This window comes from Phaethon aethereus (genome assembly GCF_964289735.1).
Source record: "Phaethon aethereus genome assembly, chromosome: 20".
In the NCBI taxonomy this organism is placed as follows: Eukaryota; Metazoa; Chordata; class Aves; order Phaethontiformes; family Phaethontidae; genus Phaethon; species Phaethon aethereus.
The window spans coordinates 12393110-12420649 of NC_138596.1; the positions used below are offsets into that span (position 1 = coordinate 12393110).

General features: G+C 46.2%; 1 protein-coding gene across 2 annotated transcripts in view; it reads left to right on the forward strand.

Annotated features, from left to right (window-relative positions):
* The window catches only part of MVB12B (multivesicular body subunit 12B), a gene marked incomplete at its 5' end in the record, with an annotated part of 63102 nt that overhangs the window by 20816 nt on the left and 14746 nt on the right, over window positions 1-27540 (forward strand). For both annotated transcript variants that reach the window (XM_082009088.1, XM_082009089.1), the window contains one exon: window positions 13670-13767. In XM_082009088.1, the coding sequence (XP_081865214.1) occupies window positions 13670-13767 (98 nt within the window). The remainder of the gene's footprint in view (window positions 1-13669; window positions 13768-27540) is intronic.

Sequence of the window (27540 nt, forward strand, 5' to 3'; positions counted from 1 at the left end):
AGCATGCAGAGCAGGCTGCTCATCTTGCAGTGACTGACAGGAGCAGCACTTCTGGGCAGATGCTGGCATAGTGTCTGTCCAGGTTGCTTTCCCGGTGTTATAGACAGTATTTGTGTGTGTGTATAAATCTATGCATTTGTGCGTATACTTGCATATAACCGTAGTCCTGTATTGACAACTTACTTGCTGGATTTCTCTGGACAAAACAGAGTGGTGTTAAGCAACAAACCAACCTAGACAGAGGTTAAACTGAGTGCTTTATACTCCTGGCGTTTGCTATGAAAGCACAGCATCCAGTGTGAGATGGGCTCCTACGGATGAGGCTTACTGACTGAAGTCCGAGCCCAGCTATTGCCAGAGGACAGCACGTTCTGTATATGTCCCTTTGGGCTTTTGCTTAATTAAGCAAACATGTACTTTTGCACCAGCCGTTTGGTATACTGCAGATACATTTGCAGCATTGCAATAACGATTGAGAAGGAGAATTTCAAAGGAGACAGTGGAGGGGAATTCCAGGGGGATTAGTTTGTATACAAAGGTCATTGTATTGTACATATGGAAAATACTCATGTCCTTTGGAGTCTTGATTTACAGGTCATTTCAGAGAGTGACACTTCTGAACTGCTGTAAACTGTTCCTGAAAAAGCTGTTCGTTATCTTTTAAAGGCAGGTGTGTACATTTGAGCCTTCACCTGTGACCCAGACTTAAATCTACTGTCTTGTGGTGGCTCTTTGAGCTCTCCAAAGATTTGGGCGTTTCTTTCACTGAGAGTTTTGCTCAGTCACCTGCCATGCCATGGCACACTGCTTACTGTCCTGTACTGTCAGGTGTGCTGCAAGAAGAGATGCTGTCTTGCTTCTCAAAAAGAGATGGAGGCAGAAGGCAGCAGTCTTCTGGAGATTTCAGCCTGTCCCACTGGGAGCTGATATGTTGTTTTGAAGCTCCACTGGACATAAGCTACATGCTAGCACAGGCCATGTGAGATCAGAGAAAAAGATGTCTTGATTTTAGAACACAGATCTTCATTTTCTGTCTGGAAGAAATTCCTGGCTGGGCATATTTCCACAATAAAGAGAAAAAATTATCATAGCAAGAGAATGTCAATGGCACTCCTTAATCACTAAGTGTGGAAGGGTCACTTTATAGCCAAGCAGGGAAGACTGCAGAGGAGCATCAGAGCTATTGGGAACAGGGCCAAAATTAGAGCTCAGAGCATCAGTGACAGTCTGAAAAGAAGTGTTTACAAGGCTTATATATTTTATAACCTCTTGTTGTAGAGTTTATGGTTTACAATGGCTGCAAGGAAATTGGATCAGTTTTGTTTTACTTGCCAAATAAAGCAAATGTCAAAATAGTCAATATAAAATGTATTCTAATTTGGCTGAGTTAAAACAGCCAGTATGCAGTGGAATAATTGAATGTTACATTAATGCCTCCTAGTAAAAACCACCTGTCTGTAGCCAGCTCCACTCTCATGCCCTGTGCATGATTTACAGGTAACTTTTACACCACCAGCCTGATCATTCAAAGCATCTTTCATGTCTGTTTTTTTTACTCTGATTATTTATTATCCAATATATTTTTTAAGAATAGAAATGTATATAAAGGCGCATCCAGAAAATATTTCATTATTACAGGGAACACATACTACTTAAAAGCCTTTTCTAATAGTTTATCCACAGTGTGGTAAGTTACTCAACACTTAGGGTTGTGGAAGATAGTAGTCACAAGTAACCTTTTATTTTTACGTCACCATAGAGAGATGAGTTTACACTGGTAGCCAGTTTTCTGTTTTATTCTATGTGGATATATCCTGACAGGAGCAGCAGCAAGTTAATCTGATGCTGCTGTGAGCGCTAAGAGAAAATCGGTGAGCAGTGCTGAACAGAATGCACCATGGAGATCCTGCTGTTAATGCTGGTCAGATATTTAAGCTATTCTCTTTAGTTGCTGTCTAGCATTATAAAATAATTCTAAATCAAGAGGGTATGCTTGGGTGCTTCAGAACAATTGCTAACACTGGATATAAACTAAACCAGTAAAACACACCAATGAGCTTCTGCACAGCAAAACCTTTGTTAAAAGAAAGGACTTTTTACTGTGGGAGATGTTTATTTCTGTACCAGCCATGTTTCCTCCTCTGATCCATGATGTAAGTTACTAATGGCAGTGGATGGCGGCACATCAGAGTTTTGTCATGTGTCAGAGGTTTGACCTCCACAGCTTGCTGCATGTCAGCAATGCTGCTTCCGCTGCTTGTGTTGCGGGGTTACGGCTCACAGTCAGAACTGCACAAGGAGACGCTTTGTTTGATATTCGTACTGGACTGCATATGTTACTTTTCAGCCATTTCTTCTCCTTGGTGTTTCCTACTGCAGGCATCTGGCTTAATGGTCTCTAACGGCAGCCCTCACGCATCCCAGTGAGGATGGCATGCTGTGCTGTGGAGCACAACTGTGCCATTGTGCAAGGCACCAAGCTGCTTTACTGTCTTTTCTCTCCAAATTCTGCGACAGCTTCTTGGCACTAATGGTAGCCTGGAGAAATGCACTTGCAGTTTCCCATCCTAGAAGGCTGCTCCTAAAGAACTGCTTTTGTTGACTTGAGTCATCAGTGGGAGTTTAATGTTACTTTCCTCAATACCTCTGCTCTGTGTTCAAGGCTTGTGCTTTCTGGTGCTGCATGGTGACATCGCTTGAGGAACAAGAAGGTAATCCTTCCACAAAAGAGGTGCTAGTAACAGGTAGCTCATCTGGCCCTTTGCACACTTCTGCTTCACCCAGCACTTGGAGAAAAGTACACGTCACGAGCATTTGAGCAGTGTCTTGGGGCTAAGCCCCTCTATGCCTCAAGCTCTGTTGGAATAAGCTAGAGCAGGATTTGTGTGTGATATTTTCCTCTTCATAAGTCCAGTTCCAGCCTTTTGGGAGCAAGTTGCTGACTTCTGTGAATGCACGCAGAGCCAACCTTGAACCGTTTTGCCTTGCGGCTGCCTACATAATGACTCCCGTCACAGCCACGGTGCTTTGTGAGCTCGTGTGGCTTCTCTGGTTTGGGCGTGCATTTTGCATCCCTTCCCAAGGTGCTGCAGGAGTCTCTACCACTGTCATTCAAACAGCCCTCTCACAATTTGTCAGCTGCAAGCAAGATGTCAGTCAGTGCTGCTGAAGTGTGTTTTACAGTGACAGACATAATTGCACTTAACTTTTTGCGTGGATGTTATCAATCTGTGACAGATACTTTGGGAAATGGAGCACTCTGATTGCAGATGATGTGTCACAGGCGTTTAATCTTCCTCTCGGAGAGACCAGGATTCAGTCACAACTTTTACTTGTTGATGTCAGGTTTTGAAAATGTAGATTCGTGCTGACCCTGGGAATCGTTCAGTCATTTAGTTTGCAGGGCTGTCATCTGAAAGGTTAATGGCTTACCAGGGAGAAGGAAGATCTTGCTGCAATCCGCTTGTATTCATATCGTGTTAGTGTGGCTGGGCGCTCAGTGTTCAGGTTCAGAAGGGCAGAACTCCTTCGGCTGCTGTCCTGGGATGCCTGTGGCGCGTCTCCATGGCTGTTCTAATTGAGAACCGCAGGGGAGAGGGCAGGCCAGTCCTGGGGCGGGGGATAAGCCTGAGCTGCAGGTCTCAGGGGGGCTCATGGTGCTTACTGCTGTCCCGGAGGCAGAGTCAGGAGGCGGTCACTTGTGCTCAGGACTGACCAGAAAGGCACCTGGGTAAGCAAAACGGTGCCAGCCCTGAGTGCCATGCCTCCAGGCGTGCCTGGTGACCAGGAGAGGTGGCAGAGCTGGTGGGACGCCTGGCCTGGCCAGGAGAGGCCAGCAGTGTGGGAGCGCTGCAGCTCGGCAGGGCGTTGCCATTGTGATGGGGTAGCAGTCGGGAATGCCGAGTAGCTTGGTTGGGTTTCTTGCACGTGGGACTCCTGGTCCAGCCAGGTGCGGGGCACCGGCAGAAGGAGGCACCAGTTTGCAGATCCAGATGGAGAGAGGGTCGGGAGAGGGGCGGCCGCTTCCCTGAGAGCGGCACGCTGCTGGCGCAGCACGGCTGCCCGCTCCCATGCGCACAGCAGCGGGAACAGCCAGCGCTGGCACAAGCTGGTCAGATGGAAGGGGCACGGTTTTCTCTGGGTTAGTGAGGCGAAGCGGCCGGGCTGGCCTGGGAGGCCCTGGGCAGCGAGCGTGGGGCGAGCTGGAGTGTGGCAGCCTGTCGTAGTTGGGGGAAGCCAGGCAAAGCCTCCTGGGGGCAGCGGGGTCTGCGTCCAGCTGGGCAGTACGAAATGCCCACAGTGGGCAGGCAAGGGTGCTGGAGGCTGGAGGTGGGGCCCAGCTGGAAAAGGCAGCCGGTGCTGGTAGCACCCAGGCTGGAGGGGGCTGCAGGCGGGGTGCCTGCCCCTCTGGCAGCACCAGCGTGGCTCTGCCTGCGGGGCCTCTGCCCCAGCTCAGGAGTGATGCGCAGGGACAGAGCCGTATGTGCGCCTCTCCCTGCTGCCTGCCTCCTCCATGGGGGTCCGGGCTTCTGCAGGGACCCGGGGCCCCAGCATACGTCTGCTGTGCTTGTAACTCCTGCCTGATCCGCATGGCTAATAAGCTACAGAAACAGCTCATTTGTGCTGCAGCTCACACCCCTCACAGCTGTGGGTCTGCAGCGTGGCTGGCAGCCGTCCCTCCCCACGCACCCTCTCTGTGCTCTGAGCACAGTCAGTCTATGCCACCAAGTGCTCAGGTCTTGAAATACTGATCTGGCAGGAGTATTGCACCAGAAGTGCTGCTCTGGTTTTGATAAGAAGATAACAATTGCCCTACTTAAACCCTTGAAATAAGAGCAGGATGTGTAAATTTTCCTCCCATGCTTCCAATTACCTTTTAAATAGTTAAGCTACCCCTCCTTAGAAAAGGGAAATGATTTGCTCCTGTTTCTTTGCTCCCAGTAGAGTTTAATGTTAAGAAATGTAAGAATTTCCTTTCTAGGCAGAGAAGTCTGATTTTTTCAAATTGATTTATTAATGGTGTTTGAACTCGTCGTGTAAGCTTGGAAAGTGATCGGTATGTGGCTTTCTGCTGGAAGCTGATGATGTGCAATAGGTGGCAGCTAATAAAGCAGCACCAACAAGCCTGTGTGGTGGAGACCTGAACTCAGTCTGATGATAAACCAGTCTTACTCTGTGCAGTGGATTAATTGAAGGGAAGTGGGAAGCCTTTTACCTTTCCTATTTTTTAAGTAGCAACAATATTATTTATAAATAACTATCTGATTTATTTTCTTTTAAGACATTTAAAATAGACTTTATGGTGAGTCTGTAGAGGAAAAGGTTCCAGGGTTTCAGTGCTTTTCTGCTCTGGTGGGGAACAAAGCCAAGATTTCAGAAAGCTGCCATGGACCTGAGGCAGACATAACTGGTAGCCTGATGGCCAGGATGCTTTTGCAGGGTGGTGGGAGTCTACCTTAAAAGTCCCCCATCTGAACCAGATGCTACCAAATAAGGAGTACTTTGGTATGGATGTTTCTGGTTTGACTGGAAACCATCCTGAGAAATGTTGCTGGTGGGATCTCTTGACAGTCTCATCCTTTGTACAAAATGCTTCCTCCTTGATGGAGTTTCATCTTCTAATCTGTTTCATCAAAAGAGCTCTAAAGTAAAACTACAATCTGATTTACAACTAATAAAACATATTCTTTGGCTTGAGTGTCCAAATTGCTTGTATTATGAAATACAGCACAATACTCCTAGTTTTTAAATTATGTGCCCTACAAGAGGCCAAGGATGGTACAAGTCTGGGTTCACATCACAGTAGCTATGGATTAAAAAAATCCAGTGAGATTGAAACAATAAGTTAAAGCTTCGGGGAAGTGTTTCCACAGACTCATTCCAGTGGGTACAGTAAGAAGCAAAATTTAAGGATGAAACGTCTGTGATGCATGTACACTGTGAAAATCTGAACATAATGGTTTGTTTGAGTGGGCAAGGGGTGCTCGTGTACATTTATCTGGAGCCTGTTTCCCATAAGGAATTTGTTATGAAACTGCACTGACTATATGGCTTGCATCCAACTCAGCTGGATGAAGACGTGCAAAAATTGGTCACAGTCCAGTATGTTTTAGTGGTAGAAAATGATGATTAGGAAAAAATGTTTAAACAATATGAGTGGTTTCCAGGCACAAGAATCCCTTGCAGCAACCGAGAAAGAGAGACATTAACTGTAGTTAGAAGAAATTTGATTGATTTAGCTGATTTTGAGGATGCATTGAAATATTTGGGGAGTGCTCTGAGTGAAGAAGGTTCGATATCCTTAGAGTAATTTTTCTTTATAGAGCCCTGTTCCTGGTATAGTAATATTCCTGGAGGCATGTTTTCTTTAGGGTATAGCGTAGGGTCATTAAGTACAAACTGAAGGTATTCATTCAAAGGAGCTATATACTCAGTTGTTAAATAAGCCCTGTGGGGGAATTGAGCATTTTTTCCCTAAAACTTCTGTGTTGTCTGCTATTTAATATGATCTCTGCCACTGTTGATTTGTAATCTGTGCTTTCACCCTGAAGTGCATGTGGTTGTGTTCAGATATTTCCTTCTCTAAATCAATCACTTTCACCATTTTCCAAAACACTTCTTGAGTTTATTGCTTTTAGTAAAGTGTTTGGACTGTCATTATTTATTACTGGCAAAGTGCTGACAATGTGCTCTTCCCAAATGAGTCTTTATGTGGAATATTTGTTTAACAGGTTTTGCAGGGGAGACATTGCTGTTCCCTGCGGGGTGGGCTGTGCCTGCAGCACCCCGGTGCTGCAGGGTCTGCCTGGGCAGCAGCCCCCCTCTGCACCTGGCCCCCGGCAAGGGGCTCACCTCGGAGCGATGCTTCTCGTCGGACCTGTGAGCCCGGGCTTTGTTGTGCTGATTAATTTGACAGAATTTAAAATCCTAACCGAGGAAGCTTACACTGTGTGTAATTTATCTTTTTGGAGTATTTCTGCTGTTTGGCAATTTTTCCCTACTGCTTCATTATCTGAAAACTCCTGACTCTGGAGAGTAGCTAGTGAAGGATGTGGAAAGCTGTGCTCTTCCCGCTGCAGCCTCCAGAGACGTTGTGCTGCTCATCTAAGACAACCACTTCATAAGCACTTCATGCTTACAGTATGAGGTCTTAGTTCTTTGATGCAGTCCTCTGCCTATAACAATTTAATGGGCTACAGCTCAGACTTTCAAGCAGTGTAAATTAAACTTGTTGGGTTTTTTCTATTGTTTGGCAGCTGTTCTATCCGGGTTACTTAAGTCCTCTGATCTAAATTAATCCCTGTATAGAGGAAGCTGCAGGAACTTCATCCTGCATTAAGCCTTACATTTTGGGTTGCTGGTCTGCAGTAGATTATGTTCCCTTGTTAGCATCATCGGGGTTTGTTCCATTCACCTGGGGATTGCTTCCGTTTTGACGGAATAGCACAGCATCATTTTCCCGTCTTCGAGGCATGGTCATCTTGGGAGGGGGATGCGCAGAGGCCACGCTGTATATAGTGCATCGTGTATGCATGCTGTGGACAGGCCTTTTTCCCATTCTGCAGCTGGGAAAATTAAATGGGTAAACCTAAAAGTGGAAAGAATCACTCACTCCCTTTTTCATTCTCTTGTGCATTTGGGCTTTTATAAAATCTGAATCTGGCACCACCAGCTCTCATTGATTTTTGGGAAACAGGATATTTTAGTAGCTTGGAATGAGATGAAATGATTGCAAAGCCCATATGTTGCTTGTTTTAGGCACAGGGTCAGGAAGGTTTTAGAAAGTATTTAAATATTTGGTTTACACGATTAGAATAGATTGTCTGGAATGAAGTCCATTACCCGAGGTGATTCTTGCCTCACAGTTTTGTTTTTCATTGCAGTTCTTTGGAGTATGAGGTAGGTGTTCTGGCATCGCAATGCCTGAGCACATTAAAAGTTAAGGACTGTGAATAAATACTGTAGATGGGATTCTGGACACTGCCAGAGCCATAGATATCTGCTATGGCATTGTCTGTAAGCTGCAGTTTGGAAAATGCATTCTGGTAGAGTGAGCAGTTGCTGAGAGGTCCTCTGATGTCTGTCAGTGAAATTCCAGCAGCTCGTTTCTTAGAAATGGGCTTTTTCCTCCCTCCATAGGCAAAGCTTTCAAGTTTGATTACGTTTCTCAAGAGCTACAGCCTGACATTAACTTCTTGTAGGTGTGTTTTCAGCTTTTTACAGCTTGGAATTTAACTGTTGTGCCCTGAATTTTTCATGAGGCATGATCTTGGCATAATCAGTTGATTATGGAAGATACGATTCTTTTTATTTGAAGGTGTTCCTATGAGACTACAGTTTTTGTGGCACTGTTCCTAAGTTCGTTTAAAATAAATTGCGGTCATGACAGTGGTACATCAAAGACCAGGACAATTGTAGTCTGCAGCACGCAATATGGTTTCCAATACATTTGATAACAGGGGGCAGTTCTTAAAAGTTTTGCTTGATCTCTCTACCACGCTCATCCAATTCAGTTGGAAAGCAAAAACTTACCGTTGTTCTTTTGCTGTGCATTGTTGATGTTTTAATATGAATTATGAAGCATCCTTTGATATCCGGCATTTCCCCTTACGATCCTCTGTTGCTTTTTATGAGTACTTGCCCCCTAACTTCAAAAGCAGTTCATCACCTTCCTGCAGACAGTTATTAATAACTGATTTGGAACTGTCGGGCATTCCTGGGCCTGTTTTATGTGAGTTTCTCTCCAAAAACATTCAAAACGTGGCCATAATGTGCACAGACCTCAAACCGCCTTTACTAGCATGTGAAGGAGATCTCTCATCACGTGCTTCTTCTGTTGCTGTCATATGTAGACTTGTTCCGTAGATTTAATGACTAAAAGAAAAACTAAAGTTAAGGGAGTAATTAAATCTACCCTGTCCTGAACTGTGCTGCTGCGGTTGTTTCATCCTAAATTGCCTGGAAATTATTGTATGCTGGGGAAAAATATTCTTTGTATTTAACCCGTGCAGGAGCAGTGTGAGTTTTACTTCAGCGTTGGAGAGAGCGGGGCTGGAGCCCTGACAGCTGGCCTGGCTGGGGCAAGTGTCCGTTTGTCCTTCCCTCCTCCCTGAAGGACGGCAGCACCAAATCCACCTCCTCGCTTTAATTCAGCGGGGAGGAAGAAAGATACTTTTTGTGACAGTTCAGAGGGAAAATAATTGGCTTGGGGATAGTTAATGTGAGTTGCCATTCCTTAACATTAGAGGTTCCACTAAAGTACTAATAATTACTGTTAATATCTTTCAGTGGAAACTTTCAGAGTAAACGAGCACTGGTTGAAGCAGTATTTAACGGCATGCTGCTGGCATGATAAGAATGCAAATAAGCGTTATTAGCCTAATGATTTTGCTGTCGCCATGGCTGTGCAGCAGTAGTGTTGTGAATATGTCATGCAGTACCCGTGAATTTGGAAAGTGTGTCAAAACACAACTTCAATTAGTTTGCCCTAATTATGACTCTAGAGAGTTCATAACTATATCACTCCTCATTAAAAGAGATTTTCTTATATGGATTAATACAGCACATAAAGGGATGTTTGAGTGATCTGAGGCAGAGCTGTGCAGAGGGAGGATGCCCACCATGTGGCAGGAGGTGCAGTGGGTCTGGAGCAGCGCTGAGGTCTGGCCCTGTCCCGTGAGCTGCTGGTGCGGGGCAGGGGCTGGAGGGCCTCCCGTGCAGGCAGGCAGGGCCGGGCAGCAGCGCCAGGTCAGCCGGTGGGTAGCTGCTCTGGTAACCCACAGAAGAGGGTTTTGTCCCTTGGCACGTAAACCTAGTGGATGATTCTGGACAGGCTGTTCAGTTAAAAAAACAAAACAACAAACAACTGAAAAAAACAACAAAAACCCAGCCCTAGTAGGAGCCATACTTGATGCTAAAATAGAGATCTGGCCTGAAAGCTTTGTTCTGATAAAGGTCAAGGAGCACAGGTAGTCAGAATCCTGCATCAGTCTGACATCTCCAAAGGAGCTCTGCAGGATGCCAAATGTCCCTGTGCCTTTCCCAGGATATTTGTCGTGTCTGTTAAAGACTGTTGCTTTGTATTCCCTGAGCATGTTCTTGCTTTGCAGAACAGAGAAAAGATTCTTGGCTCACAGGTGAGCAGTTGGTGAAGGGTTAAAGTAGTAACTGTTTAAATCTTTTAGGCTTTCCTCCCAGTTCTGTGATAATTTGATGAAGAACTTCACCCTAATTAAATATTCAAATGAGGAATAAGTGTCAATATGGCTTCCCATTGCCTGGAATGATGATTAATTGTATTCAAAACTCTAGTGGCCGCTGTAATCTAAACCAAACCGTTGTTCTTGATTATTTCTGCAACACATTTACCATGTTTTTGTTTTAAAATTTAAACTAGTAATTGATTTGCCATATGCTGCAGAGCTGCACATACTTTCACGATATGTGTTTAGGAACTTGGGGACTTTGTAATTGGGATTTTCTTGCTTTTCAATGGCAGCCTTTTTTTTTTGTCTTCTACAGTGCAAAATGATTTGGCTTTCACAACACATAAGGAAAATGCATTATGCAATCAACTTCATAGGTATAAGTTATATTGATCCTGGCCGAAGTTCGCATTAATTTAAAATAAATTAGACACTGTTTCCCGTTTTTTCCCTACAATGTCATGCTTTTAGAAAGAGAAGGGGAGAGCTGATCTCCTTCTATCAGTCCCTGCCCTCCGTTTTTGGTCTTGCAGCTGAATGTTCTCCTTGGAGAGACCTGGCTGTCCTCTGGGCAGCTTCGTGGGAATGATGAAATGGCCCGTTTGTCCTACCTCAGAGGTGGAAAGTGGCCATGGAGATGGGGGGCATGGGCCATCACTTCCAAGCGCCCTCATAACAGTCCAGGTTCAAGCCCCCGGTGCTGGCAGGCTGGTCTCAGCAGTGGCTGAACTGGCATTTTCGGCTCACAAGCCCCACAAGCAGTTGCAGGGAGCGCCGGCCCACTGAGAGCAGGTCTCGTGATGCATCCCCACGTGTAGCCTTTGTAATTCCCCCTGCCACGAGGGAATACCTCGGTGTGTGTTTTAACGTTGATACATCTGAAATGGAGAGCAAACGGCATACCCTGTGGAGTTAGGCAGCGAGGTATGGGTACGTCATCTTCCGCCGCCATATTCATGTGTGTGTGGTCAGAGTCCCTCGGACGGCGAGCAATTCATTTTAATTACACATGTGGAACGTGTGCTCCACTTCAGCATATGGCGGTCGTGAAAGCTGGTGCTTGCCTGAGCTGCCAGGTAGGGACTGGGCACTTGGTTCAGAAAGTCTTTTGCAGGCTAAGGATTCAGAGCGTTACTGGAAGGCTGCTGCGGGCATTCGTGGAGCTGGTGGCTCCTTCGTGGTGTGCCCGCCACGAGCCGCCTGTGGGACTGTCTGCAGTTCTCTGGCCGACGGGAGCCTCAGGACCTCCCGTGGTCCAGCCGGCTTGGTTGTGGAAAAGGGCTGTCTGGAGGGAAGAGGGGCAGCCTCTCCTGCAGCAGAAGCTGTTAGAAACTTTTAAAATACTTTGCTCAGAAATGCGCTTTTTAAGATCTGCTTTGTTTACTTCCAAAACAATTCCTGCTGTTGTGTTCAGGATGAAGAAAGCGGTCTTCTGTACAAGCAAGAGAAATTCAAAAGTTTTTCTGTTAGCTGTTTTGGTGCCTCAGAAAGTATTTTTGGATACTGCTATTAAAAAACAAATGAAAAGCATGTAATGCCTACAGGCAGTGGTCTTCTGTTTTAAAGTGTGTTCATGACAAACCTGCCTCTGCTTGCAAAGAGTCTCATATGGATTGTGTTTTAAAGAGCAAACTGTTAGCCAAATTCGAAAATATTTTCACACCATCTTTTTTTGGTTAGAAATAGCTTTGCGAAGCACAAGCAAACTCAAACTGATGTTTGCTTTTTCTTATCCGTGCTGTTCACCATCAGCTGCATCAAGGTCTAAAAATACATAGTTCTTCACAAAATGTGTCCTGTTTTTAAAGGCAGATAATTTCCAGATGATTTGCTCGATAGATAAAACCTGCTAGCTAGGAACAAGGATTTGATGCTCTACTGGAGAATACACAGGGCCCTTTCTCACAGATAATGGCATTTGTGAGAGGACGCAAAGACCGCCTGGTTTTTCTGGCAGGCGGGCACTGCCAAGGGTCTTGCCATGTCCAGTAACTCTTGCTGGTGTGACATGGTAGCTGCTGCCTCTGCTCTCCGTGCTACACTAAGCCTCTCTATGAAAAGCGAGCATCTCTGTTACGTATGGCAATGGGGTCCAGAAGATTAATAACATTTTATAAAAATTCACACAAGACCTGGGATCAGAATTAGAAAAATACAGATTTGAATTAAAAGGGAAAAGCACAAATACCTCATCAAAGCATAGAAATCTGTGGGCTATCAATGATGGTTGCTAGCAAAAAGTCTTTTTCTCATGGCAAACTTCTTGGTGGAGCTTCTTGGCTGGCCGAGTGGCCACGCTGGCCAGACTGATGGACAGCATGACAGCAGAGGCAGAGCCGTGTCTGCCGTGGTGAGCAGCCTCGCTCGTGCTCTCCCAAGCCCCAGCTCTCCTGCGCCCGGGCAGCTTTCCCGGGCCGTGTCCCGCTGTGTGGGGGGAGCTGGCGCTGGCTGTTTGTGCCCTGCCCAAAGGGCTGCCAGGCCCATCCTCGGTGCCAGAGGCTGGTGCAGAGCAGCTCCAGGCTCCAGCAGCTTTGTGTGCAGCCCCCTCCCGGCCCTAGGGCCTGACGAAAGCGGGGCTTGCTGGGTGTCACATCCCGCCCTCCCACACCATGTGTTCCTGGCAAGGTCACCCACCTTGTCTTCTAGCCTGTGTCCAGGCTTGCCGTGTGCTGGGCTTTCCTTTTAATAAGCTCTGAGACACTGAAAATAGTTTCAACTTCAATTCCATGAGCTCCATTTTGTCCTATTTATATATGTCCTATAATGGAAGACAAACAATCTCTCTGCTGCAGAAATGCTGGGCAGAGCATTGTTGGGAGGGAGGGTGTTGTGCAGTGCTGCAGCTAGAGAGCCGACGAGTGAAATTTGGCTTCCCTTTTCTCAGGGGCTGGTGCCTTGGGGAGCATGGGAGCGTGCAGCAGTCTCTGGGTAGGTTTGGAGCAGGCCTTAGTCGTCAAGAGAGTTTCAGAGTTCTTATGTACTTGGAACTTTTCGGCATGGATAGGTCCAAAGCATTTGCTGTTAGCGCTTTCTGCCTTGAAGGAAACGCGGTTGAGTCCCACAGGGTGTTTGGGCATGCTCTCGCCTTATGTTGAGACTTGTGTTTGCAGAGAGGGATGGTACTCGCCAGCCACCACGCAGGCTGCATCCAAGTGCGGGCTCGTGAGGAGCTGCTGTGGCCTGCCGGAGGGTGGATGGCTGCCTCTGTAGTGCTTTGGTTGTTGGCCGAATCTGGCTTGTACCAGGGTCTTGCTCACAGCTGGACTGAGGAGCAGGTAAAGCAGCTGAACCACCACCTCAGTTTCCTCCTGGTATCTGGGGCCCTCTCTGGCTTTTACAAGGAATGTTAAAATTGATGATCGCTGCTTAACTTGACCAGAATCATCAGGCAAGAGCGAGCTCACGACAGTGGCATCTTCCGTTCTGTACTAATGTCATCTCTGTTTCCCATGTCTCTTCTTTAGGCATATCTCACTGACACTCCCTGCCAGCTTTCGAGGGAAAAGTCACAGCACACGCCTGGACTTGGAGCACCAGCACTCAAATTTGTATGCCATATCAGGTAAGCGGGCTCATGCAATGGTTTTTCTGCTCTTCTGTGTAATCAGAACAGTAACCAAGCAGAGAGCCCCTGCTTGCGCAAACAGCCAGGTGTGCGGTACCCATGGAACATACGTCCAGCTTTTCCTCAGTGCCATTTAAGTGTTGAGAGCAGAAGGGGTGCAGAGACACACCAGAAAATGCCAGGCTACTGGCAGTAGGTGTCACCGATCACTGGGAGATCACAGCCCTGGGGAGGGATGCTGCTGCCTGCAGAGGTGCTAGATGAGGTCTGGTGGAAAGCAACACTGATGCAAACTTTGCTCCTCATCTTTTTTGTGATCTTCACAGGTGAGTCATAAGAGAGGTCTGCCTGTTTTGCAGGAAGCTTTGTTCTTCCTAGCAAGGATAAGTTTTGTACACACTGTTCTTCGCTACACTCAACATATACATTAAGAACAGTGAGATCTTTACTTTTTCCCATTTCTATATGCTGAATACTGGCACTCCATAGTTTTGTTCCCCCAGCATTAGGGCAAATTTGAAATAATATGTTAGGGTGTGAGGGTGTTCTGCATTATTTTTAAGCAGCATGTGCTTGCACATGCATGCTTGGTCTCTCTAGTGGCAGCTTTCTCTCCGTTCACCATTCCAGGCTAGTATACAAGTGCTAGAGCTAGTGATAGTTTCCAGATGTCAGTGTGGAAAAAAAACTGCCAATGAATAATTTAGCTGGGTGTTTTAGCTGGTTTTTATTTTTAACTACTGCTAGTCTACAGGCAAACTGTGTATTTGAGTGGTGCGGATCAAGCCCATTCCTTCACCCATACAGGTACAGGTACTTATTGCTGTGTTTTAGGACCACACAGTGGGCTCGGTTTGGAGCTGGGGTCCCTGTGAGCTGTCCCTGACAGCTTTGCGCTTCTGGAGGAGGTCCTGCCTTTAAGTGCATGCTTTCTTGAAGGAGGAATGAGCTAAAAAGGTTCTCTGGGCCCGGGAAGAAATGCCTCTGGGAGTGCGAGGCAGGGATGCTTTACAGAGTTGTACCTCACAGTCTGTCACTCCTGGAAGTGCCGAGAGCTGTGTGGTCTGGAAGCTATTCATGAACCACAGCAAAAGGACTTCTGGTTCTGCAAACTAAAGAAAAACATTAGGCACAGCTGTGGCACGACAGTGTGTTTCACCTGCCTTTTCTCTTACGGGGCTAGGTCATATTCTGTGCTTCAGCTGAGTAGTACTGGGGTGCAAGAGTGTTTTCCTTAGAATTATTTTTTTTTAGTAAGATTACATCTGAATAAATATTGTGATAGGCATGGTAGAATCACACTTAGCCACAGTTTTATCTTTATGTCATTTAAACCTGACTCTGTCAAAACCTAATGAAAGTACAGTCCCTTCATCTGGCTGAAGGAGATTTTCAGGACAGTTTGGAAACCCATAAAAAGCAGCAGCGGATTCAGTGGGCTGTACAACAGGTAGTGTTTGTGCATAATCAGGGAAGAGAAGACGGCAAAAATGTGCCATTCACAGGTTCTTGCTATTAATAGTGAGTGACACTTCTAACATGGGAACATGGCATTAATTCATGTACCATAATCAAAGGGTTATTTAAAAGGTAATCTCTGACTGAAGCTGCAGCTTTGGGTTCCTAAATAGATGGAATATAACAATTGCATAATTCTTGTCAGTACTCGTTTTTCTTGTTACTCTCCTGCCCTAATAGATTTAGAAATGTAAGTGAAGGCATTGCTCTTGTGTTCACATGAGATAGTCCTCCATGGAGGACGGAAAGCTGCACTTTCTCTCCTGAGAAAGCATCAAATGTGCAAACAGCGAGGCAGCAACTCCGCGTGAATGTTACTGAGAACAACCCTGCTCTAGGACTTCCCATGGACTGCCTCTGCTTGCAGTGCAACCTGCGAAGGTGACCTACTTTGCAAAGAACCTGAATACTTTACCAGATAATTATAGGCGAAGCACAAAACAGGCCTGCAAACCTGGGCATGGCATTAGTCCTCCACGTTTGCATGAGCACATTTCGGTCAGAGTACCTAACTCTCTTTCCCCCCCCTCCCCAATGGCATGTTCTCCTCCAGACACGTTGTTATACAAGTTGCTGTGCATACATGTGCTGTAATGGCTATTGCAGCTGTGAATCGTTTCTGAAGAAAAGGGTCTTGTCGTATGAAACATCCTGTGCATTGGCAGGGATCTTCATGCATAACTCCTGACCACTGCTGTGTTTTCAGCAGCTGTGATGAGGTGCTGTGACAATTCCCTTTGCGTGCTTAAACATTGCTGAGGTAGATTAGCCCCCAGACACGCTGTGAAAACCATTCCGAAGTTTCCTGTTACGTCGGTGTAGTTTGCAGCCAGTCCATTTTATCTGCGCTGCAACGCGCGTGCCTCGCTGCAGTGCCATGGCAACGGGAAATTTATTAACACGCTTCCACTGTCATCCCTAATTGATCTGCCGGGATGTGGTTTGCCACAGTGGGGTCCTGGCTGTAGCGTGCTGTGGGGCCCGCGGCACCAAGGGAGGTGTGGGCGTGTGAGAGGCATGCGGGTCATGGCGGTGAGCGGCTGGCGCGGTGGGCGAGGTGACCGGGGCTCTGGCGGGTGCTGGACTCCTCTCCAGTCCTGTTGTGCGTGGGCCTGTGGGCTCCCTCTCTTGGCTCTCGGCAAAATGGAAGGTTTCCTGGTGCTGGTGCAGGGAAACAGAAGCGGTTATGAACGGTCTCTTATCTTCCAATTTCAGCATCGCCTCAGTCTGAATTCTTGTGGCGGGGACAGGATAGGCTGTTTAGAAAGGGAGGGCTGTAAAGGAGGGTGAAATTAAAGAGTTGCAGCATAGTCTTGGTTCTCTCTCTGTAGGCACCCAAGATTTTCTCAGTAGTCAATGAAAATGATGCTTCCATCTGGGGCTCAGCCTGTTTATGGAAGGTGAAATGAATTTTGGCCGTTGAGTCTACTCTGTATCTCAAAATACATTTTGGCAGAAATTGCCAGATCACCACTGGAACTGTCTTGTTACTTCTTGGTGTGTGTAACATAATCATTGTCACAAAGGTGGAGTCAAGGGAAAAAATGGTCCTGAAAGTAATAATTAGAGTTTTTAACGAGCCTTTTGTCATTTCCAGTCTGGGCAATGAAACATTGGGTGACGAAAGTTAGGGAGACTCCGCTCTGCACCGTGAACTAACAAATCAGTCTTTGACAGGTGCATATAGGAAACTATTGCCTGGACCTTGCAGCCCTGTGTGGGGAGCCCGCCGCATGCCACTGCGGCACAGCACTGCTGTCTGCGCTTCCACTTGCGCTGCTGGCATCGTCCTGTGTGCCCGGCAGGCGCCCTGGTCTCACCCTGTGCCATGTGCCCGAGACCAAAAGGCAGAATTACTTTTAAGTTAATCTGCAAAAGGTCTCTGGGTGCTGCTGGGAGCATGGTGCCGAGGAGCTGACAGGTTTAATATGCGTGTTCGAACGGGCAGCTGCTGGAAGAAGAATGCCTTGCTCCAGACAGACCTGTCGACAGACACTGCTCAGTATTTCACAGCGTAGTCTTTCTTCATGGCCTTCAGCTTAATTAAGATGTTGTTGTGACTAGGTACTGCCTTCATTTCAGACTTCAGCATCTTCTGGCTGCGTATTGCTTTAGCTTATCAGAGCCACAAGGACAGTGAGGGAGAGAGGGAGCCCTCTCAGGCAGCCACAGATAATAACGTACAGGGAAAATTCCTGAATGAAGTGAAAAATTATTTATAATAATGGTACTCAAATAGAAGGGAAATAAGTCACTCTAAGGGTGTATAAATTTTTATGATAGTGTATAAACAGCCATAGCTTGCCTTGTCTCCCATCTATCCCTGCAGAGAATGAGTGCAACATCTAGCATAAAGAAAAATATAATAAGAAAATGAAGAAATGAATGGGAAGAGCTGGAGGATTGATCACTCGGTGTATTTGTATATCCTGATGTAGAAGGTGCTGCTGACAGGTGGCCAGGTTTCTTCTGTATAAAACCATGTGTGTGCTGTCAGGGCGGTGTGAGCAGCCTTGTTTCGATTGATGAATTGCCTGCTTTCTTGATTAAACCTTCCGTCACTTAAGAAACAAAAAGCCTGTGTTTGGATGGCAGTGTGGGACATGTCAAAAAAATCTGTCTGCTTTACCTTTGTGCAGATGTTGGGCACAGACTGTAACATGTATTATTAAAATGAATGTGGCATTTACTGTGCATTATTTCTTTCCTGGGAGAAAGGACCTGTAAATTATATGCTAATAATAAGCTTTAACCCTTTCAGAAACAAAGAGATTTAGGAGTGCAAATACTCCTGCAGGCCTCTACTAATTGGATGGGCTTGAATACCACTCTAGAGCTCTCTGAAGTTGTTAAACAGTGTTTCAGACCAGCATGCTGATGCCTTTTATTGTCTCCAGTAAGTTTTCTGCTATGTAAGTGCCACTGAAACATAAACCTTCCGAATTACAAAATCTTCCGCTGAAAGCCCCCTTCAAATTCTGATCACAGGCAAAAGCTTGTCTCCTGCCTGGGGATGAGGACAGCAGTGGAGAGGTGGCACAGCCAGCCGCAGACGGTCGCCTCCTCAGGGGCGACAGTGCTCTGCCCTCAAAGCTGACAGAGCCTCCCTGCACCCACACCAGCTCTAACCTTTGATTTCGCTTTCAGAATCACTTCAGTTTGAGACGTACTCAACCAACTCGTCTCAGGAAAAGGATTAGGGATGGAAAAATGTCTTAACACATCTTGTGGAGGACATGGCAGGATATTGTGTTGGAAACTAGTGACTGAGTTTGCAAAATGAGATTTTTACAGTCTCAGCTGTGGTTTCTGGGAAATCATAAGGTGGCCCAAGCTGTGTGTTTCCCCATAGTGTGGGTTTTCTCAGCTAAAGTCAGGTGGGCAAAGCCATTGCTGGCTTTGGTGCATGACCCTGCACGCTGCTGGTTTGGGTTGTCCTTTTTTGCTCTGCAATTTTACTGTAGCCAACTTCTGAGTCATATTGCAGGTGGTGTTGCAGATAGATGTGTTTGTCGGTTGTAGCGTACAAACTTCTGTAATCTGAATATAGGCCAGTCAATACTCGTACCTTCTCTTGACCTGCTCTCAGACTGTCAAGACAGAAATTGCGTTGCATGGAGTGTATTAGATACTTCTGTACAGACCCGTCAGAATGTGTGTGTAAAGTAATTAGAGCCTCTCTGTACCAGTTTTGTGTATGAAGCAAGCGTATGAACTTACGGATACAGCTGCCATCTCACAGCCAGAAATCTAACTTCTGTCACATGATCCTGTCTCTAAGGGTTTTTGTTCTAGCAGAAACCTGGAGGTAACAAGATGATCACAGTCACCTTTGGATAGGATGGAGTTTTGGTTTTTTGGCCCCTTGAATATGGAAACCGTGCTGAAAACACAAGAGAACAATAGCAGAACGTAGTTTGATACCTATTGTTTGACAGTATTTCAAATAATACTTGCCAGCTGTCAGTCCAAAACAATTAAAACATTTGTGCAAGTACTTAGAGATAGTTGATGTTGCCTTGACATACTGATACACAATCCATAAATTTGTTACCTCAAGTTGCATTACTCCATAGAAATAAAACAGGATCCAGAAGTATGTATTTGTGCTGTATAAAAGTTAGCGGAATTGTTTTTCAAAATACGCGTAGGAATCTCGTGCCATTTGAAGGGTTCTCAGTTCAGTTACAGATCCTGCAGAACGTGCATGTGGAGCAGCAGCCGGGGCTCTGCGCAGGGACCGAGCTCGTCACCCCGTGCATCGCCAGAGCCTGCGCCTGAGGCGTTTGTGCCGTCTGCCTGCAGCCTTGCACGCTGCTCCTGCCTGAAGCTGTATGCCGTTCAAACACCGCTGCTCGCTTTCCTGAAATCCTTCCTTTATGTTCAGGCTCTCCATGATTATGGCTGCCGTTTTCTGAAAATGCCAGCGTTCTTCAGTTTGGCTGATACTGAACTTGAAAGTGAAGGTTTTTGTTCTCTTTCAAAGGAAAAATGCCATGTGCTCTGCTTTGGAGCTCAGATGTCCCATCCCAAAACATGTCACGTGCTTTATCTACTGATAAAGCAACATTTGTGATTGTGAGCAAGGCTGCAATATTTGCCATGCATTTGCTTAGGAGCGGTGCATTTTCAAAGCAGTTACTTGATGCAGTGATGCCTTTGTTTATATTTCTTATCTTAAAAGTACTATTTTGTGATTTGTCTTTAACCACATGATCAACACAGTTACTTCTATGAAGTATTTTTCCCAGAGAAACTAGACTGAGCACCAAGGAAGGGAAACACGGCCAGGTGCCAGTTTGGTGTTGGCTGGTGCGTGTTTGCCAGCTTGCTCTGATGAAGAGTGTTTTTGTGGGCAGCTCTTAGAGGTGGCACTTCCTCCACATCTCTAATTTGTTTATTTTTGAATTGTGCACCAATATTTGTTACCCGAATATTTACCTTAAGGAAGTAAATATTTGTTTAAATTGTTGTTTATTACTATATTTTAATAAAAATATTTCTTTATTATGTTTAAATATTTATTTACCTCTCTAAGACACTTCATAGGAAAGTCAGAACAACCTTTGTGATCTGGTCAGGTAGCAGGATGGCTTTGTTGCAGTACCTGCTGGGCTGTGGGTAGTGACTTGGGGCAGGCAAGTGGTCGAAGCAGTTGCCTTTGTGAAGCGGGATGGTTGGGCTGCGGTTGTCGGAGGAAACGTTTGCAACCATAGCTTCCAGTCAGAGCTCGACCTGCTAGGTCACCCAGGCAAGCTTTCCCAGCACCAGGTCACGCTGAAGTAGCAGGGGCCAGGTCGCCTGTGGGGCAGCGGGGCCCAGACCCCCGGAGGCCGGCGGCGAGGGCGAGGTGAGCCAGGGCCGTCTGCAGTGCCGGTGCGGGAAGAAGGGGATGCTCTTCAGCTCCTGTAGGAAATGCAGTGAGATTTGGTGTTTGTTCCATGCTGGTTTATAATCCAGATCTCTGGAGGCAGCAGAGAGACTGGAAACTGATGTTAATGATCTGGAAAAACATCAAAGCCAGTGAATTCCTGAAAATGAAATCAAGTTGCTTTTTTGTAGTGGATTCTGCAGATCTTGGCAGAGGGGAGTTGTAATTTGTCCGGGTAGCTTTGTTGGAAGCGTTGATTTCACACGCTGCTCTTACGGCAAGCAAGTTTGCTTCCAGGTTCCTCCTTCCTTTCTGGAGCTCAGTGGATTGATTCGGCGTGGCTGTGAGCTTTGCTGCGGAAGGCCAGCGCGTGGCCATGAAGGCTGGCTGGAGCGCTGCCGCAGTGACCGCTGCGGGGCCAGGCTGGCTGGCTTGGGTGCTGGCAGCTTTGTTTTCCCACGGCGCAGCAACTGACTCCAGAATGCCTTGTTGCATGTACACCCCCCCCCCCCTTTTTTTTTTAAATGACAAAAGAAGCCTCTTTCAGAGGTCTTTATCTAGAAAGAAATGGAAGAAAAATTAAAGATTTTGTTACATTTCAGTGCCCATATGTCAACTTTTTCGTGTTGCAAAATGTCAGGTTATCTATGCCACAACTGCCACTTACTTCTCTTCAATGTACATTTTCTTTTAAAACATACTGTATCTTTTATCTGTATGTAATGAGGACAGACGTTTTAATCAGAGGTTAGTCATTTATTTTTACAAACTATTGTTTTGCTTCATCATTTTTGCAGATAATTAAATGGTTCACTTGGCACAGTGTGTCTGCTTTATTAAAACAGGTAATTTTGAAAAAAAGGAAGATGCTATTTTTTGGATCACTGCACAAGAATTGCTTTTATCTTCATTTTCTAGCATAGTTTCTCGTGGCATTGTAATACCCTCCTATGTTCAAGTGGCTTAGTACGCTCTGCTCTCTAAAGGGGGAGGCCCTGTGCTACATTTTACTATCAATTGAGATTCCCACGTGTACGTTCTCTGCGCTTCTTAAGAATAGAAGCGGAACTAAATTTATTTTTTGTGACACTGAATTTTAATCAGGATGGTCCAAAAAACAGACAAGTTGTGACACAAGCTTTATTCTGCACTGAAACCTCTTTACTGAGGCTGAGATTAAAGTCAGCCTGTTCTTTGCCCTATTGCAATTTCCAGTCTTTGGACTAAGAAACCTGGATAATCTTCAAAATATAAAAGGCTCTATTAATATCCAGCAGTTCAGGGAGACTGAATTCTCATCTAAACTGCTGCAGCTGTGTATTTCAGAACGGGAAATGTTACTTAATACGGTATTTAATGAGACTCAGAAAAGTGTATTTCTTACTAAATTAGCTCATCCGTGGCGTACAGATTCTTTGGGTGCTTGCTGCGTCAGTGTACTGCCCCGTGTTGTCAGTGCTGTGCTCAGGCAGGCTTGGCCCAGACAGCGGAAGATGAAGCCACAAGTTCTGCCGCCTGTATAATTTTTCAGACGTGATTTTCTGATTCACCTGCTGTCGTCCGAAGTGGCGTTCTTTATCTTCATCATCTCACTTTTGCGTACTTGTACAAGAGCGTGACAGCTCTGGCTGCGGCGCTGCTCTTTCTCTTGCGTTCTATCGGCTATCCCAGGCAGCTGCAGGCTGGCGCGGGAAGCCTTCCCTTTTGCTATAACGTACCAGACCTACAGGCTTCACCCATCTTTCTCAGATCACACGTCACCTTCCGAGGAAACTGCTTGTTGATCTCTGCCGAGAAGATTATCCGGCTGCTACCCCCGAAGCCTTGAATTTTGTATGAGCAGGTGTACCGGCAGGGACGGTCCCCGTCCCGGTGGTGTGGGCGGTGGCGAAGCGTTGCCGCCAGCGGCTCTGAGCCGGCAGGGCGTGCAGGGAGCATCCAGAAGCGAGTGGCAGCTGGAGCAGGGCTGTGCCGAGGGGGAGGGTGACGCTGGGGGGACCCCGCTGCTGACGTGGAGCCCCGCCAGGGCAGGGGTGCTTCTGCCCTTGCCCCGCACACCCAGCAGCAGTCATCGCAGGAGCGCGGCTGCTGGAGGAGGACAAGCTGGCGGGACTTGCACTGGTTGCTTGTGGAGCACAACCTTTGAGGCGGGCTGCGCTGTATTTGTTTTGCTTTTGAGTGCCATAGTTTAATTTTTTTTTAAATAGGAAGCCGCTCTGTGGTTTGGATATTTAAACAGTTATTAACCAAATGACAATTAACAGATTGCATAGACAGATTTTCTTTTCAAAACCTCTGAAATTGAGTACAGTTTGCAAAACTATCACGGCATAGTAATGACAATGAATTTTGATTTCCCGGAACTGATATTAGACTCCTTATTAAACTATGTGCATCTGCTTTTAATTTGCTCCAAATAATTGGAAAATGCAATGAAGCTTTCCAATTAAAGCATGGCTTTATGCTGTTTAATAATACCCCCATAATATTATAGCTTATGAAGTGACAGGTGAGTTGGTGTATGAATAAAACATAAAGGCAGCAATAAGGGACAGAAAACCGGAGACAGTTGTTGGGGATTTTAAATGCTGGATGTAATTTGCATATATTAATCTCTTCTTTTCAGCCTTATCAGGCGTTCTTCAGTATTTGAAGTTAAAATAGCATTGACAGGCGGGAGTATGCTTAGTTTTTTCAAGGATTTATTACTTGTATAATTTCTGATCTTTAATAAGCAGATATGACTGATCCTCATAGTTCTATAGAAATCGGTTAATTGTTCCAGATGGCGTGTACTGATTATGCAAAATTACTTTTCACACCATTTTTTTTTTTCTGATGGAGTTTGGAGTAAAATTAAATTTTTTATAGCCTTCTTATCATGCTGTTTTACAGTGGTTTTTGCACAGAAGTTGAATTTAATCTACTATATTACATTGACCAGCAGAGTTATTCTAATGTAGCATTCTGTGATTTGACAAAGAATAATAGAACACATTGCTCATTGTTCGTTACTGTGCTGCTAATAAAAAGGAGTTCTAGTGCAGAAAACCAGGCTGTTATTTATGAAGAATGCTTAATTTGCACAGTTAAAAATGCAAAATTGTTACAATGAGATGTTCTCTCTTTGGATAGAAGACTTGGGCAGAACAAATGAAAATAGTCTTGTTGCTACAGATTTCATCTAATAAAGAAGGATTTTTTTAAATGACTGCTGTGGCTAGGCTGTATTTTATTGGGAGGAGCAGTCATCCAGGCAGCACGCTCTGAACTCCTATCAAGCGGTGTCACTGGTGTTTTCCCTGATTATCGTCATCAGGATATCTCAATGGCATAATTTCATAATTGAAAACATTTATAAAGGTGGTTGGGCTTCATTTATCTAATGAAAAGATGTTTATACAAAATAAACCACACATAAAGCCCTCCTGCTAATAAGGTTATTGCGATTGATTTTGGCAGTGACTCAGTTGCTGGAGAAGGCATCCCGCTGCCTCGCTGTCCCGGCTGTGCCGTGCTGCGTTCCGGCAGCGGGCGCTCATCCCATGGGCATGCTGTGGGTGGGAGTTTCCGCAGCTGCTCTCAGCCCTGCCAGAGCAAGCTGAATGCCGTGATGGGTGTTCACACGCTGCTGCGGGTTTGTCCGGGAGGAACGTCGGGCCCTCGTTGTGTCCTGTCCCTTGTCGCGCCATGCCACGGGCAGGCGTGAGGCGCGCCGCTCGGGCAGCGCTGCCGCCCTTCCTCCCCATGGAGGTTTGTGTGAGCTTGCTCGCTTTTTCTTCCTCAGGCCAGCCCCAGGGGTGCGGCGCCTTCGCCCACAAAGAGCGGGCGGCCTCGCGCTGCGAGGCTCCTGCTCGTCCCTCGGGTCGGGCTTTGTCCTGGGGTCTCTGCTGCCACCACACTTACACCTCTGTGGAGGGGCAGTCAGGGGCCGAGTCCGAGGTATCTCACTAATCTTTGGAAAGCAAAACAGCAAACGTTTAAAAAATGGCCTTGTGGTTAATGGAATTAAAATCTCCAATTGAATTAGAAAAGTGGGGATACAGTAAATGGACTTTTATAAAGAGTGCTTATTTTTAACTCAATAGGAAAAAGACAAGTAATTTACTCCGCCATTAGAAAGCCCCAAATTTCTCCCATCTCCTGTGGAACTAGAAAATTATTTTGTGTATACTCTTATACATATACAAATAATATATATGGCGACGACTAATGGCATAAATCAGAAATGATTAGAAAATATTTGTTCTAATGAAGTAATAATTTGGTAGTAATACTTTTCATCAGTGTAGCTTAAGGCTACATTAAGTGGACAGACTTTATATGGATTCTCTAATTTTAATCTTCAAAATGCTATCTAATGTCTCATTAAGACTTGCATATAATGTATCTTAAATACAGTCATTAAATATAGTTTAGGGAGATTTATGTTCAGATATTGCTTAAAGATGTTTTAATAGGCCCATTTAGTCTGATGATATTAATGAGCTCTTAACACATATTAAGCTTCTAAAACTAGTGGTATTCCTCTCACAGTGAGCAAAACAACTTAGGAGTTGTAAATGAATTGGATGCTCCAGCAAGGCTGTTTTTTCCAGCGAGTCTTCAGACACCCTCTGCGATCTGTTTAGCTCCGTAAGCATCAGGCTGTGCCCCCGCTCTGCTGCTGCACGTTCCTCTAACACGCGGTACCTGGGCCGCGGCAAGGTCGTTGAGACCTGCTCGTCGTACGTCACCTCCTGGGCGTGCAAGGGCTTAGCGGGGCTTGCTGTTGCTCATGTAACCGTGTATGTGGTAAAGGACTGTAGGTTGAGAATAGGCTACGTAAGTATCTGCAATGTGCTACGCAAATTTGGTTGTATTTCTACTCAAATAAATTGGACACTTCAAGGAAAGAGACAAATACAGTCATGCTTTTATATAAATTCTGCTTTTTGATCATCTAAAGTTAAGATGCAAGAATTGTAATTATGATAATAAAAACTGTTCATTCCCTTATTGTCACTTTAGTTCCAACTCAGAAAGTTATTGCAAACAAAATTCTCTGGTTTCATCACTCAGCTCTTAAAAAATCCTTCTGAGTTCAGAGACTTTTATAATTACTAAATTGGTTTGTTAGAAGGAGATAATAGCAAATTTCTTCTTTTCATAATTGGACATTTCTTCCCTGTAGGCTAATGTATGTGCAGCACTTGCATACACAATAAGCTGCGCTCTTGAAAAGCCATAACTAGCTAATAAGTGCTGTGGTGTCATCAGAGAGTAATGGTTTGCTGATTAGCATAATTAATGACAAATGGTGGTGCGGAGCGGGTGGATTGGTTTAGCGGATGATGAATGCGCTGCAGCCGAGGCCGAGGCCTGCCAGGGCGGCCTGGCTGGCAGCGGCTGCTCCCCGGCGGGTAGGCCTCGCTAGGCCCTGCCGGCCTGCCCCCCTCGGCGGCTCGCGAAGCTCCGTCCCGCGAGCCCCGCGCCGTCGCGGCTCCGCACGGCGGCTCCCGGGCGCTCCTCTGCCGGGCCCGGCAGCAGGTCCCGCAGCCGGGCCCGGCAGCAGGTCCCGCAGCCGGGCCCGGCAGCAGGTCCCGCAGCCGGGCCCGGCAGCAGGTCCCGCAGCCGGGCCCGGCAGCAGGTCCCGCAGCCGGGCCCGGCAGCAGGTCCCGCAGCCGGGCCTGCTGCGGGCCGGCCGCTGCTCCTTGCTGCGCCTGCGTCCGAGCGCTGCGGGACCGGCCCGGTACCCACGGGAGAGGAGCAGTGCCCGGCCGGGTGTTCCTGTGGGCCGCGAGTGGTCCTTGTCCTCCGAGGGCGGGAGAGAAGCTCCGGGCGGCCTCCGTGCTATGAGATGGGCGCGTTTTTCCGTGACTTGATTAATCGGGGCTAATTTGCATTCACAAATGAGACTGATAAAAATGGAGTTACCTTTTCACCTTTAGAGGGGAGGAGGGATTATTTCTAGGTTGTCTCTTTTTTAAGTGATAAGCAACTCTTTCACCAATAAGGATGAAAATACTTAATTTGCATTAGCAAAAGAAGCTAATTATTATATAGTTAATTAGCATCTGGAAATGAGGATTATCTTAATTACAAAGTACAATTTTCTTAATAGCTACAAAACTGTAACTTTGATCTGTGTGGAGATTGGTGACTATTATTATGTAATTAGTGATCATATTAATGGTGCCGTGTATTTAGATATAATTTGCATATGCAAATGAAATTTACCTGATAGAAATATGTGGCTCTACTAATGACTCTGAGCACTTAAAAATTAAATTACATTAGGAGATCCAGATCCTGAGTTGCTGTGCAGTGGCACGGTGGATCTCCTCCTGCAGAAGAGCTTTCTGCTCCGTGGGGCTGTGGCTCCGCAGTCTGGCGAACGGGCGGACGAGGAAACCTCCCCCGGCTTTTCGGCTCCCTGCACCTCCGTGTTAGGTACAGCCTCCTGCAGCTGGGTGGTATCTCACCCAGCACGGCCTTCGCCCGTGCCGTGCTGCTGTCCTCTCCTGTGCTGAAGACCTCGGCTTTGGGTCCTTCTCAAGGCTTTTCTGGCTAGATAAGTATTACATGACTGGATGGTTGGAGCACATGTTCTGTGCATCAGTGAGCTCCCAGGCAAGAGATGGGAGTCCCGCATCCTTTGTAGCCGTGCTCGTGATGAGTTTCTGCTTTCATTCACGTTTAGGGATGCCTGTGGTATGGAGAGCATGGCGTTTTCAGGACAGCTGATCCGTTTTATTTTCCCTGGCTCTATTAGAAGCAAAAAGCTGCCTGTGTGTTTAGGAAAAAAAAAAAGTCCTTTAAAACAAAATCGTGTTCAGAGAGGGTGCTGTGCACCCTTATCTCCCCAGGGAGCCCTGTGGGACAGATGTTGGTTACTCGGT